The sequence below is a fragment of the Vigna umbellata genome, chromosome 5 (genome assembly GCF_029865625.1).
Source record: "Vigna umbellata cultivar VRB3 chromosome 5, Vumbellata_1.0, whole genome shotgun sequence".
NCBI lineage: Eukaryota > Viridiplantae > Streptophyta > Magnoliopsida > Fabales > Fabaceae > Vigna > Vigna umbellata.
The window spans coordinates 67,500,697-67,516,355 of NC_142169.1; the positions used below are offsets into that span (position 1 = coordinate 67,500,697).

At 30.9% G+C, this 15,659-nt stretch overlaps 2 protein-coding genes across 4 annotated transcripts; one reads left to right on the forward strand and one right to left on the reverse strand.

Annotated features, from left to right (window-relative positions):
* Positions 1–1,207: 1,207 nt before the first annotated feature.
* Positions 1,208–6,790, reverse strand: LOC124825884 (protein MALE DISCOVERER 2-like). 3 transcript variants are annotated; one of them, XM_088115429.1, is made up of 14 exons: positions 6,347–6,790; positions 5,770–6,187; positions 5,531–5,663; positions 5,294–5,365; positions 4,361–4,504; positions 4,143–4,283; positions 3,762–3,863; positions 3,598–3,659; positions 3,056–3,508; positions 2,643–2,836; positions 2,397–2,529; positions 2,142–2,299; positions 1,871–2,053; positions 1,208–1,789 (listed from the first exon to the last, which is right to left on the reverse strand). In XM_088115429.1, exons 2-14 carry the CDS (start codon positions 5,867–5,869, stop codon positions 1,529–1,531), a joined length of 2,136 nt encoding a protein of 711 aa, XP_087971555.1. In that variant the 5' UTR covers positions 5,870–6,187; positions 6,347–6,790; the 3' UTR covers positions 1,208–1,528. The 3 variants fall into 3 exon arrangements, with proteins under 3 accessions (XP_087971555.1, XP_047154568.1, XP_047154569.1); XM_047298612.2 differs by lacking the exon at positions 4,143–4,283; XM_047298613.2 differs by lacking the exons at positions 3,762–3,863; positions 4,143–4,283.
* A 3,919-nt stretch (positions 6,791–10,709) lies between these two features.
* LOC124825883 (plant cysteine oxidase 5-like) lies at positions 10,710–15,443 on the forward strand. Its single transcript, XM_047298610.2, has 6 exons — positions 10,710–10,857; positions 11,052–11,381; positions 11,540–11,703; positions 11,814–11,961; positions 14,723–14,926; positions 15,014–15,443. The coding sequence occupies exons 2-6, from the start codon at positions 11,282–11,284 to the stop codon at positions 15,136–15,138; spliced, it is 741 nt and encodes a 246-aa protein (XP_047154566.1). The 5' UTR covers positions 10,710–10,857; positions 11,052–11,281; the 3' UTR covers positions 15,139–15,443.
* Positions 15,444–15,659: the final 216 nt, after the last annotated feature.

The window sequence follows — 15,659 nt, forward strand, 5'->3', positions numbered from 1 at the left end:
ATTACAAACCACTAATCATTATGTTGAAAATTTAAGGGTGATTTTAAATCCCACATTATATAAAATAAAAATTTAAGGGTAACTTTAAATTCCACCTTATATAGAAATAACCTTATATAGAAATAAGAAAGTGAAACATCACACCTAAAGACCAAAACTTATTAATTTATTGTTTTTAAGATTAATTAGAAAGTGGTGTGTTTGTGATTGAATTCAAATTTGATTAATGTTAGTCTTTTTTTTAAGCTTAACATGTTCTTTTAAACCTAATAAGTGGATTAGGTTTAAATAAGTATAATAGATTCATATTTTATTGGTGTATATAGTGAATATTTATTTTTTTAAATTTAGTTTTTACTTCTTGTCGAATAGGAATATATAAAAATTATAATATTCGGATTGATATATAAATGTAATAGTGTAAAAACTTGAAGGATTAAAAGTGACATATAAGTGTTGTTGAGAGTTAGAGAGAAACGTGAGTCATAGGAACACGTGTTATTGAATTAGAAGTAGTTTATGTGGAGTAGCTTGCAGGGAGTGAGGAAGATTGAGGATTATTATGTTCATTTTGCAGATATACCATCTTCATACAACAAACAACAACGTTTGCTGATTGTCACTGTTCATGGATAAAGGTGAGCTTGTTGTTGAAAAGAAAATTATATGTTAACATATACTTTTTATCATTACACTTATTACTTTTTATTAGATTTGAAGTATGTTAATACAATAATAAGTAAATAATAAATCAGGAAAAAAATATGTAAATTATGTTAAAAAAAATTATATTAAAATATATATATATATATATTTTTTTTTTTTTATAAAAATGAGTATATCTTATATCTAGGTGTAGAGTAGTGAGTAGATGTACACTGAGTGTGTGTATTGTACAGTAAGTGTTTCATTAACAAATTTGGCCTTTTCATGTGATTTTTACTTTTTATCTTACACAGTTTATTTTTATTAACAATTTTGATCTTTTGGCATTATAATTTTTATCTTACATACTTCTTATCTTTGTTCTTTTATTATTACAAAATTTATATATTGTAATAAAAGTAATGATAGACATCTCTTGATTTTATCATACATCCTATAAATCTATCAATTTTATTTTCTGTGTAAATGTATAGTATAAGAGATTGCTAACTTTTTTGGTGAATATGGATAATTTTTTTATAATAATTAGCACAAGATCATGTACGTTTTCTGAATAAACATTAATATATAAACTTGTATGTTCATTGGGGGCTACTATGCCAACACATTTTGGAAGTTTTACACCTTACATTAACTCCTTCAACAAAAATACAATCTATTATACCTTTCTTGCAAAACAACATAATACAGTTTCCTTTGGACATAAGTATCTAAGGTGTTAATGATGAAGACTTAGAAAAGAACAAGAACGATGTGAAGGAAGTAAAAAATTGTTTGAGTAGATATCTTAACTTTCCACTCTGGTTGGTGATGGAGGTCAAAGAGAGAGACTTGAAGCACATAAAAGAGAGTAAAATGAAACTTAAGTCGTCTCCACTGACAGGATCTCCAATTCAGCCCACCAGAGTGGAGAAAGTCTTGGGACCACTTGCTCAGGTGACAAACCAAGCACTTCCCTTAATTTGGAAGTCACGTCCCTCATTGTTGGTCTTGACTTTACATCAGGTTTGATACAGTCTTGGATCACATCACAAATGCAATGAAGTTCGTTCTCCTTGAAACATTCGAGGCTGGGATCCACCAAATCTTTGAGGTTTGTTTTCTCGTTTATGTACTTAGCAGCCTATAATATTTATCACAATGCATCAATATTAACAATGTTACAGTTTAAACTGTTAGCAGACATATCAATTTCCAAACTTACCCAGTCCACTAGGTTGCCATGTTCTTCCGAGTAAGGTAATTTCCCTGAGATGATTTCCAGCAATAACTCTCCAAATTTGTAAACGTTGGTTTCAATATTCTTGTCGGATGGCCCATCATCAGATTTATTTGAATCACCCAAGCTCTCTGGTGACACAATATGTCTAAAAGTAACCTCTGCAATCTGAATGAACAATGGAATGGAGAACTGTTACTTGGATGTTAGCGTGTAATGAAAACAAACAAAAGAAGTGAAGATCATGTCTTTGCACCTTAGCAGAAAAATCATCTGTTAAAAATATCATATTTGAAGCTAGCTTGCTCTGTGCCATAGGCGGATTTAAGTCATGGTGCATGTATTGAAGGCAATACGCAACCCCCATGATAATCTTTACCCTTGCACTCCAATCAATACGTTCCAAATGCGAAACTAAAAATAACAACACATAAAACATACATAACTTTTAGTTGTAACAACACGGATGAAATCCATTTTTCTCTAGCAAAACTAAAACAAATAGTTGTACCATGTAAATGCTCAAATAAGTTTCCATTTGGAGCATACTCAAACACCAACATCCTAGTGAATGGTTCTTCTTCTTCGCAGTAGCCGATAAGATTAATAAAGTTCTTATGATTTATGCGAGACAAATTATCAATCTGGAGCACATAAGAAAAAAATAGCAAAAAAATGAAAACTAAATTCCTCTTAACGTTGCAATGGAATTGTTAATGCAACCCATTTATTTTTATGGACTCGATAAGTAGAAAACCTTTTTGCGGTATCTTATCTCCATGCTCTTTGACCAATTCTTAGAAGAAGTAATTAGAGTAGAAACTACAGCAATCTCAACTCCACTAGACAATGTTCCTTTGTAGATGGTGCACTCGGCATAAGAATCAATAACAATATTGCTAAAATCTTCACAGGCTGTCTCTAATTCTGCTCTATTCAACTTGGGAACCCCTACATTTCATGACAAGACATTACAATGTTGTCAGTCCTTGATTGAACTAATAACTCACTTAAGAAAGTTCAATTTTTTTTTTTATGGAAAAAAACTTCATACGGCATAATACAAATTGCTACTTTTTAAATCATGAAGGTTATGATATACAAAAGAAGAAGAAGGTAATTATTCAAGTAAGAGTTATACTTTGAATTAAAAAGAAAAAAACTATTTACCTGTTATAAATGCTTTCCGCAACTGTCCACTTATTCCTGTCTTCCAGGGGCCTATTACTTTTGCGGCTCGTTTTCGCATAATGTATAAAAGAATTATGATAATAATAGCCAGCAGAAGAAGAATAATAATTATCCACTTCCAGATAGAAGCACCATTATTTACATGTTGACTTTCTTGATTTCCATCGGAAGCATCTTGTGATTGATTTTCATCAGAAGCATCGTCAGGAGCATTAGGATCTGAGGATGCAGGCTGATTTTGTTTCTCAGTGGCATCTGGAACAGCAGGAATAGCTCCAGTACTGAAGGTAGTTGGAGCAGTGCTAAACTCTATTGGTGTTTTGTCATCGAAAGGTACAGCTGCAAGGTTATTACCACTAGACTGAAGTAACTTACGACGTGTAGAACTAACAATTTCTGGTACATTTTGGGCTATCTTTGGCACATCAGAACCTACATTGTCCGAGACATACTTTGAATGTCAATAAGGAGCATTTTCAAATTCTTAACATTGGCATAAATTTGGAAGGTTCTCCACTCACTGGGCAGAATGTCACAATAATCTTTTTCATTGCCATGAGAGCTAGTCTTCCCTAGTTTGAATCTACAAAGAAAAGAAAAATATTTAATTAGTGAGTCGAACATGATAACAGAACAAAAGGTGTGTTTACTAAGGTTAAGATGTTGCCATAAGTTATCTACGTACAGTGGCCAAGCAAAGGCATTGGCGAATTTCTTAAGTTTTGCTTTGGTTAGAATAATCAATGAATCTGATTTGTACCATTGGTTGAAGTTACGTTGCCACACACTGCATGTCATCCATAAAAAACATAGAGTTATAAATTAAAACCATCTACAGAATTTCTTAACGAACAAAATTTAAGTAATTGGGACTCATGTTACTCGGTTAAATGAGAATGTAAAAATTTTTGGTTCTACAAAAGGACAAGATTTAAAAGAGAGAAGAACACTTGTTGTCTCTCATTGACTGCTCTAGATTATTGATACAGATGGAAGGAAAACATGCAATGAAACTACTAAGGCCACTGGTTAGAAAAAAAAAAAAACATCTTGGAGAAATGCTTGCCAGTGTCCAAATTTCCTATTGATGCAGGAAAATAAAGTTGTCAGATGTGATGAACAACTTTCAACAAGTAGAGATTTCGAAGGAAATTTGAATTTTCCCCAATCTTCACCATCGCCTTCGATTTTATTGTCACAAAGCAACCTAGGGTAAAATAAATATTCATTGAAGAATACTATAAACCTAATAAAATATGTACACAAAATAGAGAATTAACTTACAAGTGTTTTAATAACGACATGTTGCCAATTTCTGCTGGGATGTTTCCTGACAAATTATTTTCCCTTAAATCTAATAACTCTAGCTTGGGTAAATCTCCAAGTTCTTTGGGAATGGCACCAGAAAAGTTATTCTTGCATAATACACTATTTTAAAGGAACAAAGTAAGCTTATCCGTATCAGAAAGATAATAAAATGAAAAGTTAGACATATTTTATTAGGTAATCAACATCAAAATGAAGTGAAATCAAGTAAGGAATTAAACTATAATCAAATAGAAATGCTTTACAATAATGTCATTAAAAACAAAGTAACCTTGTAGGCCTTCATTTTGATTTAAAAGATTTAAATTATTGCCTTTTAATTAAATTTTGGCTTGTTTGATGAGATAAAAGATGCTATGTGCAAGTTTGAAAAACGACATCACCTATAGAAGATTGAAGAGGACAAATACAAAACAATTATAACCAATCTTCGCCAACCCAATGCGTAAAATTATTGCACTACAAAAGGCATCTATGTTTTGACATTAAGAAATAAGAAGACAAAACCTGATCAAGGATTGGGAAAATGATACAAACACTTTAATAAGATAGATTAGGATAAAACACAGTAAACACTAGCAGGTATCGAACATTTGGTGATTATAACTCAGTGGATCATGCAAAACTCATCCTTTCATCATCTTGTCAATACTAATGGTAACTTGTATTATAAAATAGCTATTCACCAGCAAAAAAGATCAACTTTTAGTTAATGTAAATAGATTCCGGTTGCAAAGAATATTAAATCTTTTCGAAAGTGTAACAGAGTCAAACGTAATAACTTTTGTTTAAATAAGAAGATTTATTGGACACCTGATGAAAAAGGAAAAGAACATACCAAGAGTTACGGTAAAAAAAAAATACATTAGAGAGATTGTGAAGATCCATTACATAGAATTTAGATGATTAAGTCTGCCAAGCTCAGGAGCCAACGTCCCTTCCAATGATAACCCTTTTAAGTCCCTATAAAAATAGAAAGGCATAAATTTCAAAACAAAATTATGCAGCACATTGACTTAATAGAGTTTTGATTTATTTAACACGGGGCAATAAGAAAATATTTGCAGATAAAAATGAGAAAAATGGACTATTACAATAATTGAAAGGAAATGAAAAGGAATAACTTACAATACTTGCACTTTACCATCTACACAATGAACACCCAACCACCCGCAAGGGTCACAATCATTGGGATTCCAATTCACCAAAGCATTAAAGGGATCACTGGTTATTCTCGCTTGAAACGCTAACAAAGCCAGTCCTGAATTTTCCATTCGCAATAAAACCAACAAAACAGAATCAAGATACGAGGAAAGACACGCTTTTGTACAGAATGAAAACTTGAAAAGAACAATTCAAGAAAAAACCTTCATCGTTAACGGACCAACAATCTCGGATTCCCCACAGTGAGAACAAGAAAATATAAATTCTTAGACAAAATCCAAATGTGTTCCATCTTAGTTCCATTTCTTGGTGAAGCCGATGCCAAAATCTGATTAAGGTAGTATCTATATTCCTCGGTAGCCAGGACGCTATATTATATAATATCCAAAATTTCCAGGTATTTTATGCAGAGAAACCCTTCGATCTGCAAGGATTGGGATGAAGCAAAAGAAACTCACTAACTAGGGAAAGTTTTACGTTAAGGTGAAGTCATGAAAAACTAAGGTTTGGGTCTGAATATCAGATCAGGATCTCTCATTTCTTTTGTGATGCTATCTCTTTGTTACAAGTCTCTTCTCCACATAATACATAACCCGCTTAACTCAATATCTCTGGGTGGAGCTGAAAGAAATTTTATCAAAATAGAATGTTCAGAATTTCAAAAAGATTAAAAAAATAGGAATTATACCACTAGCAAGCGAACTTTTCTGGGGTTATCGAACAATAAAATATAAAGAAAAAGGTAGCATTAATGAAGCATTAACAGAGAAAGCGAATTACCATGCAAAAGAGACAAAAAGGTGCAAGAAAAGAACACTCCTTCTTGCGATAATTTTGTTGTGCATAAGAAGGAAATATAATGTTGGTTGAGAAGGGGTGACAGGTAGGGGCAAATTGAGACACAGATAAAAAGGCAGCAAAAGTTCAAAACAAATTAAAATTTGAAGTTCTTATTGTGTTTTCCTCTTTTTTCTTTTTTTTTTCTTCTATTGTTCTTCTATTGCTGCCTTTTCCGGATGATCTCAGAGGACCCTCTCTTCGACCATCTTCTTAGTTGAGACGCTTTTTTCCTTTCTCTCTCTTCTCTCGATTTCAGAATTTTTCTTTTTTTCTGTCTCGTTTCTTAGTTTCTCTCTCTTTCACCTCTGATCCCTCTCTCATCATCCCCACCACCAACCTCCCATCCAAATTTTCTTCTTTCTCCAAATTATTATTGTTTTTCTTATCATTATATTATATTCTTATTATTAATATTTCGATGTTTCTAAAATTATCTTTGAGGAGCTTTAGGTCCTGTTGGCTCCCACATCGAATAAAATAGGATACGGTTTTATTTTGTTACTAGACAGGTCCGTGAAGGTTGACATGTCTCAACACCTGTTATAAAATAAAATCTCAACTTCCAACTGTTTTTTTATTTCAAATATATGTGTAGTTTCTTCATTTTATACTTTGTTATGTCTCTGTTTGTATGGCATAAATGTGTTAATTGAGTGGATAATTGTCAACATATATGCATTCACAATATCACAACTAAATCATAATAGTCATTTTTAATTTTTAAATACATAATATAATTATTTTCAAAATAAAATATTTTACTTTATATAATTAAAACTCTTTTAAAGAGTTTTTAGTATAATAACTATAATTAAAGTTTATATTATGGATACAATTTACGAAAAATTATAGCTATTAATATAGATTAATAAAAAATATCTTTTTTTTATTTCATGACAAAGTATTTTTTATTGTTATGGAAGTTGATGGAGTAAAATTTGATTTTTATAAAATTTTTGAAACGGAAATGATTGATTAAAGAATTATCATTATTAAATATATGATTATTGAATTATCCACTAATAATTACTTATTTTTGTGTGTGAGAAATTCTGCATATCTAAATAATCGATTGTTAGTCCTAATATTCAATTATACGTGAATTTATAACTTTTAGTAAAGTTTAAGATACATACAATAATAAATATATTATTTTACAATTAATTGGATTGTTTATTATTTAAAAAATTTATAATTTTTAAACCATTTGTTGTAAGGATAAGAGATCAATAGAAAAGTAACTAGTATCTCTATTATAATAATTATAATAATGCATGACCCAGGTTTATGTAATTCAGAATAATTAACTTTACAAGATCTATTGATATTGATATGATCATAGAAAACACAATAAATAAAATTTGACTAATCAGTTTAACACGTAGTTTAATACATGCACAATTCAATCTAACTAAACTTAAACTAACTTCTCAAACTAACTTCTCAAAATAACTTTGTAGAAGTATAAATTCATGATTTAAGAATCTAAACTTAAAAGTATTATTCTTATTCTGGCATAAATATAAATATAGGTGTTATCGTTTTTCTCTGTATTTTTAAATATTTGTATTTTATTATAAGTAATAACTTAATAATATATGCAAATTAGTTAAGGTAATATATAAGAGGAAAATAATGAAAATAAGAAAAAGTAATTGAATATTAAATGTAAAAACTATAAATATAATAAAAATATATAAAAAGAAAAAATCAAATAAAAATTACAATTTTATATAAAATATTTCAAAGTGGTTATTTAAAAAAAAATAGTTAAAAAATATATTTTAAAAGAAATCAGTTAATAATTATATTATAAAAGATAAAATAAGAATACAAATTATATAAAAAAAATATTTATATATATATATATATATATATATATATATATATATATATATATATATATATATATAGATTCTATCAAATAATACTTGGATTAAATTAATTATTACTACGGAATTCTCAAGCAACTAAAATGTGGAGAAAATACAGTTAGGAACACATGTCTTTCTTGTGTCCTAAAACAAATCTCACCATAAGGATTTACACTGAGAATTGTAACATCTGAAAAGGTTACTTGCACGACCCAAGATAAAATATAAAGTAACAGTGGCATTGGTTAGTGGTATTTTTCTATCCTCATTCATTATTGCAGTCCAGTACATAGTCATTCGCTTATTTCTGCTGTGTTCATGAACCTGCCTCATTAAATGACCAAACATGTTCAGTTCATGAACCAAAATCTTAAACACTGCCAAAAATCATTTTCGATACTACTGTAAGTGACAAGAATCTAATGTCACTCTTTCTTACCATTATTGGGATATTTTCTTTTACAAGTATTTTATTACAAAACTTTCAATACATCTTTAAAAGATAAAGTAACAGGCGCACTTATTATTTCAGAATATAAGCAATTAAAGATAATGCAGGATATGTCCCCAATTTGTACCATACAATAACCTTCAAATGGAAAACAATGCACACATAATGAGATATGTTTACCAATTATTTAGTTTTAGCCTTCAATGAGTTTTTTTTTTAATCTAAGTTGACCCTAATTTTAAAAAAAAGGGATATCGTATCAAACTAATTACTTATAAAAATGATCTCAACACCATTTTTAAAGTGATATATCAATTATAGTATTGTATTTTTTAGTTTTTCTTTCACTCGCACTCTATTATATTACTGTCCCCAGTTTTACTTTTTTTTTCTTGTTTAGATGTTTTATGAGATTCAATCTAAATATAATCTTGAAAGTATAAGAAAAATGCTATCATGAAATTATTTAAAATTTGTCCCATCTAAGTACTCAACTAAAACTTTTTAACTAGTTTTTATAATATATTTTATGTGTCAAATGTTAATAATAATAAATATGATAGATAAAACATAAATTCTTTCCTCTCTTTTTTCTAAATGTTAAATCATCAAGAGATACTAGAAATGATATATATTAGAAAAAATGCCTACCATTTAAATAAGAAATAAATTAACAAGTTGGATGTAAATCTCACAAAAATGAACTATTGTGTAAGACACATTAATTATTTTTTTTTTACATTATAACTGGGGCTAAATTTATTTTAATCCAAAGCAACCACTCATTCACTGTATACATATTATATTTCATCAAGTGAACCACTTATAATTTGTTTATCAATGACCCGTTAATGAAAACATTAGGATTTATGAATAATTTGCATTGAAAAAACTTGTTTCTATAAAATAAGTAGGATTTCTATAAAATTTATTTATAGATTAAACAAAATATAACAAAAGAAAAAGATGTAAAAAATAAAATAAAAAGAATGATAACTCTTTTTTTTCAAATTATAACAAAATAAAATAAAATAAATTTGTTCAATAGTTTTGACACTCAAATTAAATAATTTTGGAAGGCCGTGCAAAGCAGTGTACCATACAATGTTTCCAATGCTGACTAAAGTGATGGTTCAATTTGCAAAACCTGATTTCAAAATCGTCATTTTTAACTTCCAACATGATCCAGTTATTGGAGTTAGACACTGTACAGACAAATTTTCTATTTTTCTTTTATAAGGGCATCTTATATTGTTTCTAATGTCTTGCTAGTATTTTCTACAAATCAAATCCAAGATAAGAAATTATTCTAATTTAAAACCTACTTCTTTACTTATCTTCAATGGTAGGGTTTGCAAATTATTTCCTACAATTCACTGTTCATTATTAATAAATACCAGTGAAAACACGTGTTACTTAATAAAAATAAACATGAAAAAAAATGTGTATACTAAAATGATTTTTTTCCCCTATAATATGTATGTTTGAGCTAATAACATGAGAAATAAAGGGTACAGCAAAAAATTACATTTCTAATAAGATCAATTTATTATATTCCTTAATTTCCGTGGATAAAAGAATTATGACACAGAAATAGAAGTTATTTTTTATTGAAAAGTGAAATAATACACTCTTTCATTAATTTTAATGCATCTAGTAATAAAATCAATAATACCTGTTAAAAAATAAAATATCCTAAAAAAAATACATCTTCTTTAACATCTTTTACAAAAAAGGTTAACCGCTATCAATAAACAATTAAATGAATAATTTTTATATGAAATATTATCAATATATTCCTATTGTGATTTTCGATTTAGTCTCACCTTAATTTTACACTATTATATTTCAAATAATTAGCTGTAAGATTTAAAAAAAGTCATTTTGCTTACAATATTAATAATAACGTTGTTTTTTGCTCTTTCACCTTATATAGTTCTTTCACTTTCTATCATTTTATCTTTTTCCTTGAAAAAAAAGGAAAACCATCAAAACATAGCTGGTGGTATTCTAAAAGCTACATCTGGTTTTGTGCAAGTGTCTTTTGTTGTCTGCTCTGTTCTGTTCTGGTCCCTCTTCAGTGCCCACCCCCATGTTGTCGTCAGGCCGAGGGAGAGCTGTTTCATGTATGACATTCATTCAAACCTTCTTCTCCCATCTCTATTTCCTCATCAAACCCATCTTTCCAAAATGGGTTTTCTCTCTTTCTATGATGTATTGTACCTCTTTACATTCCCCCTTGCACTTCATCACAGGCGTTATATGATATGCTTTGAACTCGTTTTATTCTGATTTTGTGGTAAATTTTTCCCTTGTCAAGGTGCTTGGGAATGGAGTTGAGCTGATCAGTTACGCAAATGTATTTTTGTTGCGTAGAAAGGAAGCTGTTTCTTTTACTTTTTCGATATAAAGTCAAGTGACCAAGTGCCGTTTTGGATCCAAGTTAACATTACATCCACCTCATCTTGCTTCATTAGATTCTTAAAATTCATCAAACACTGCATATTCAGATTGGTTTAGAAACATTGGCTGGCACTTGGTTGCTACATAATGCCAATTGTTCAGAAATTATATGATACTTGCAAGGCATCTTTGTCTCCTGAGGGACCCATCTCAGAAGAAGCTCTCGAAAAAGTTCGAGCCCTTTTAGGTACAATGACTATCTACCCTAGATAATGTTCCACTATAATTTTCTGTGAAATGTATAATGCAGCGCCTGATTTTAGATGCTTGTTAAATTGCTATCTGTTTCACAGTGAAGGGTGTGTCCTTGTTTAATCTTTATCGTTAATTTCACTTCCATGCCAGATGACTTGAAGCCTTCTAATGTGGGTCTTGAACAAGAGGCACAACTGGTGCGTGGATGGAAAGGTTCTTTGAATGGTACTAATGGCAAAAAGGGCCGTAACGTTAGTTATCCGTATCCACCTCCTATCAAGTACATCCACTTGCATGAATGTGACAAATTCTCTGTAAGCTTTTTATTTAGATCTTTTGACAGTCTTCTTATTAATCTGTTTGGAGTCTTCCTTTCTGAATTTAGATGTGGAGGTTGGATAAGGGTGTAGTTTTTCTTTTGCAGATGGGAATATTTTGTATGGCTCCAGGTTCTATTATCCCGCTTCATAATCATCCTGGAATGACTGTTTTGAGCAAGCTTCTTTATGGTTCTTTACATGTAAGGTCATATGACTGGCTGGATTTACCTGGGTCAGATGATCCATCTCAAGGTGATGAACACATGCTTCAGACTTTTATAAAGCAATAACAATTATTGGCCTAAGATGTAGTTGCATTAGAAAAGTTTTGCTTAAATATCATCTTTCAATGATTTGGCTGAATAAGTTTTGCCATCTGTTATGTGTTCAACCCAATGCTTTAAATTCTATATAACAGCAGACCCTGAAATAGCTAAAGCTGTGCAATATATATAGCGGGACACCAATTGTCTGTTTTTAATTCTTTTAATATAGTCCTATATAGCAGGGAATCTTCATATAGTCACACATTGGATGAATCAAATGTGTAACAACTTTATTCACAGAATCATACAAATATCACAGCAAGTCAGCAACTCCCTTTAACAGAAACAGAATCATAGATATGAGACTGACAGTCAGCAAAACTCCCTTAACAGAAATAGAATCATACATAATTACAAATATAAAGCAGCAAGTCAGCAACTCTATTTTAGCCAATGTATATCAGCAAAATGTCATAGGTGTCCGTCCATACATGATAGATGCCTTAAATAGAACATAGAAGTAAATATCAACCAAATACAAGTTTCCGAGTCTCCTAGACACTAGACGAGAAATAGAAATTGTCAATCATCTTCTAAATCCAAATCTTCTTCATTAACATCATAACTACTGTGACATCTGTAGATCGTTTCCTCTTTCTCGCTTTGGACAGTTTCATCAACTTACAATGCTTGGCTTGAAAGTGCAGCAGCACCTATCCCTTGTCTTTCTCCCTGCCTACTCTAAACCAAAGACTCATGCACATCAGCTAAATTGGCAATATCTTGACAAGTCCAATTGTTGTCATGTCATCATCAAAAAATCAAAACCTCTTTGGTATCCTTGCCATCTCCTCCCATTTCTCCCACTAGTCATTCATTACTACCATCAATATCATCTGAGAAGATGGTTCAATGACACCATGACTGTCAAAGTGTTGCTTAAGAGGTTGGCTATATTTAAATAAAAACCAAGTCTTGCAACTTTTGATACTCAAACTTCTATTCTTCAAATGAATATATGTTTTGATTCAAAAAATGTTAGTTTTCATTTGAAGTTGATTATAGACCTTTTATCTGTAATCTATTTCCTTATTTCTTTTTCCAGTGTCTACTATGCTTTCAACTTACATCGTTTATAAATTTGGCCTATCCTTTTGGTGAAGTTAATCTCTAAAATGTTGAAGCACACATTAATTGTAGTCTAACTATGATTTCATAATTTTAATAAAAGTATTTATAATTGTAAGCATTAGAAGGTAAATATATGGTGTGTTTTTTTTATGTAGTTTTTCCTATATATATTTATTTGAAATTGTTTGGCAATATTGCATTATAAAATTGTGCATAACCTAAGGATAAATGTTATCTGTAACTGTGTGCATTGTGAATATCCTTGGGCTAAAGAATGAGGTATAACTGTGTGCAATGAAATTTGATTTCACTCTCTGGACCCTTTTCTATATTACAATTCTCAATCACATTACTATTGTTTCTATTTTATAATATTCTCCCCGTTCAGATCTGGTGACATAATAACATGTTTTTTATGATTTATAGTGTGAATCAAAGATACGTAAGAGCGTAGGCGTTGCATTTGAGCCACCATTAGGTTGATCAAGGTTTAGAACATCTTTTTCTGAATTATTATAAAACTGTCTTTGTTAATCTATGGTGAATTTATTTGATTGGAATTTGTTATTCTCTAAGGATGAAAGTTTTTCTTAGTCATAATTTCAGTTGTTTAAGGTGTCCCTACGAGACAAACTGTTGAAGACAGCTGCAAACCTTTCACTTTTTTATGGCAATTGAAGGCTAGTATTGTCATTAATACTGTAGCAGATTATCAACTCTGTAATTTTCCCTGAAATTCCTATATATTAGGAGACATCACGTGGCATGGTTCGAGTGGACTATATAAATGTTATATAAATGTCATGCGCAAACTTTGTTTCTGATATGTGTTTTTCATTTTGCTGCATCTTTTGATGGATTTGATTTTGGCTTTTAGAGTTGAACATCGAGCTTCTAAAATTTTTTTAAATTACAAGTTTTCCTGACTGTATATTTGATGAGATGATCTTGAGACTTCTGAATGAAATTGGATAGCTTCATGCTGATATGCAATAGTGGACACTAGTCATAGACTGAATCAGAACAGGATACCCTAAGAACATTCTGACATTCTTGTTAATCTATAAGAGCAATGACGGGGATAGGAGTGTAAACAGAAAAAAGAGAACATACTTGGAGTTAAACCTTTTTCAGTGCTTATATAGGTAGTCAAACCCCCCAGGAGCTCTAAGAGTGGGTCGGGTGCATACCCATGGGCATGGGTATGTAAGCACCATAGATTGGTTTGGGCTCTTAAGGTTTAGTAGGTGGATGAGAGACCGATGCATGGTGTTTGAATGACCACAAGATAATTTTATCTAGGAAACCTGCTTTCAGAGTTCCATTGGTGGATGTTATTTTGAGGTTTTCAGTAAAAATGCTGTGACTGAGTTATTTGGTTGGCATGTAAAGATGCATGCTACCATAGTGAATTATGAATTTCCATATTGATGCATGCTAATTTAATATAGATGTTTGGTTTACTTTGCTGCTGCTTAGATGGTTTGATGGGTGATGTCTTTAATCCCAAGATACCCATTATGTTAGTTCAAGAAACAATTATTTTTTGCTGGATTCCTGTTCTTAAAGTATTTGCTAAACTAGAAAAGAGATTCAAGATTTCTGTACTTTTGCAGCAAGACCAGCAAAACTAGTGAAAGATTGTCAGATGAGTGCACCCTGTAACACAACAATTCTACATCCAAACAAGGGTGGCAACATTCATTGCTTTAAAGCCTTAACCCCATGTGCTCTCTTTGACATTCTTTCTCCTCCTTATTCATCAGAAGATGGAAGACACTGCTCATATTTCAGGAAGTCACCTAGGAAAGAACTTCCAGGTACTTGTCTTCCTTCTATTATCTTCTTCTTCCCACCCCATGTTTCAATCTTGCAATAATTTCTGAAGCATTGTGTTACTGTTAAAGGTGTTGACCTGGATGAGTGTTGTGGGGTAAAAGCATCTGAAGTGACCTGGTTAGAAGAGATTCAAGCACCTGAAAACCTGGTTGTCAGGAGAGGTCTGTACAGAGGCCCTACTATCAGACGATGAAGGATATAACTAATTAGTATTTATATAACTTTAGTCAGTCAGGCATGACTAGAAACTAAATATGATGGGGATATAAATTGCAGATGGTACATCTTGGAAATAATTAACCATCTCATCTGTATGGTTGATAACTGTACATACTATGATAAACGGTGGCAGTTAATGTTGGCTAAACCTATGTATCCCTGTTATAACTTACTTTTTTTGGATTAGAGGAATAGCACCAACATGAGAATCATTGGTGAAAATACGAACTTGCTTCGACATGCTTTAAGAGATTGAAAACAGTTTCCAACCTTTCTTTAGCCTGTGTGAAGAGATTCTATCAACTAAACCCTCTCACCAACAAGGGATAAATACTTGTCTTAAGAATTAATATACAAGGATAGAACTAATAATCTCGTTATCACCTACTCATATTATGATTTTCATCTTCATTATTGGATAAGACTCTGAAAATGAAGAGGCAAGGACAATGAAATTAAGATCTTAGTAAGTGAAAAATTAAGAGGAGAGTTTGT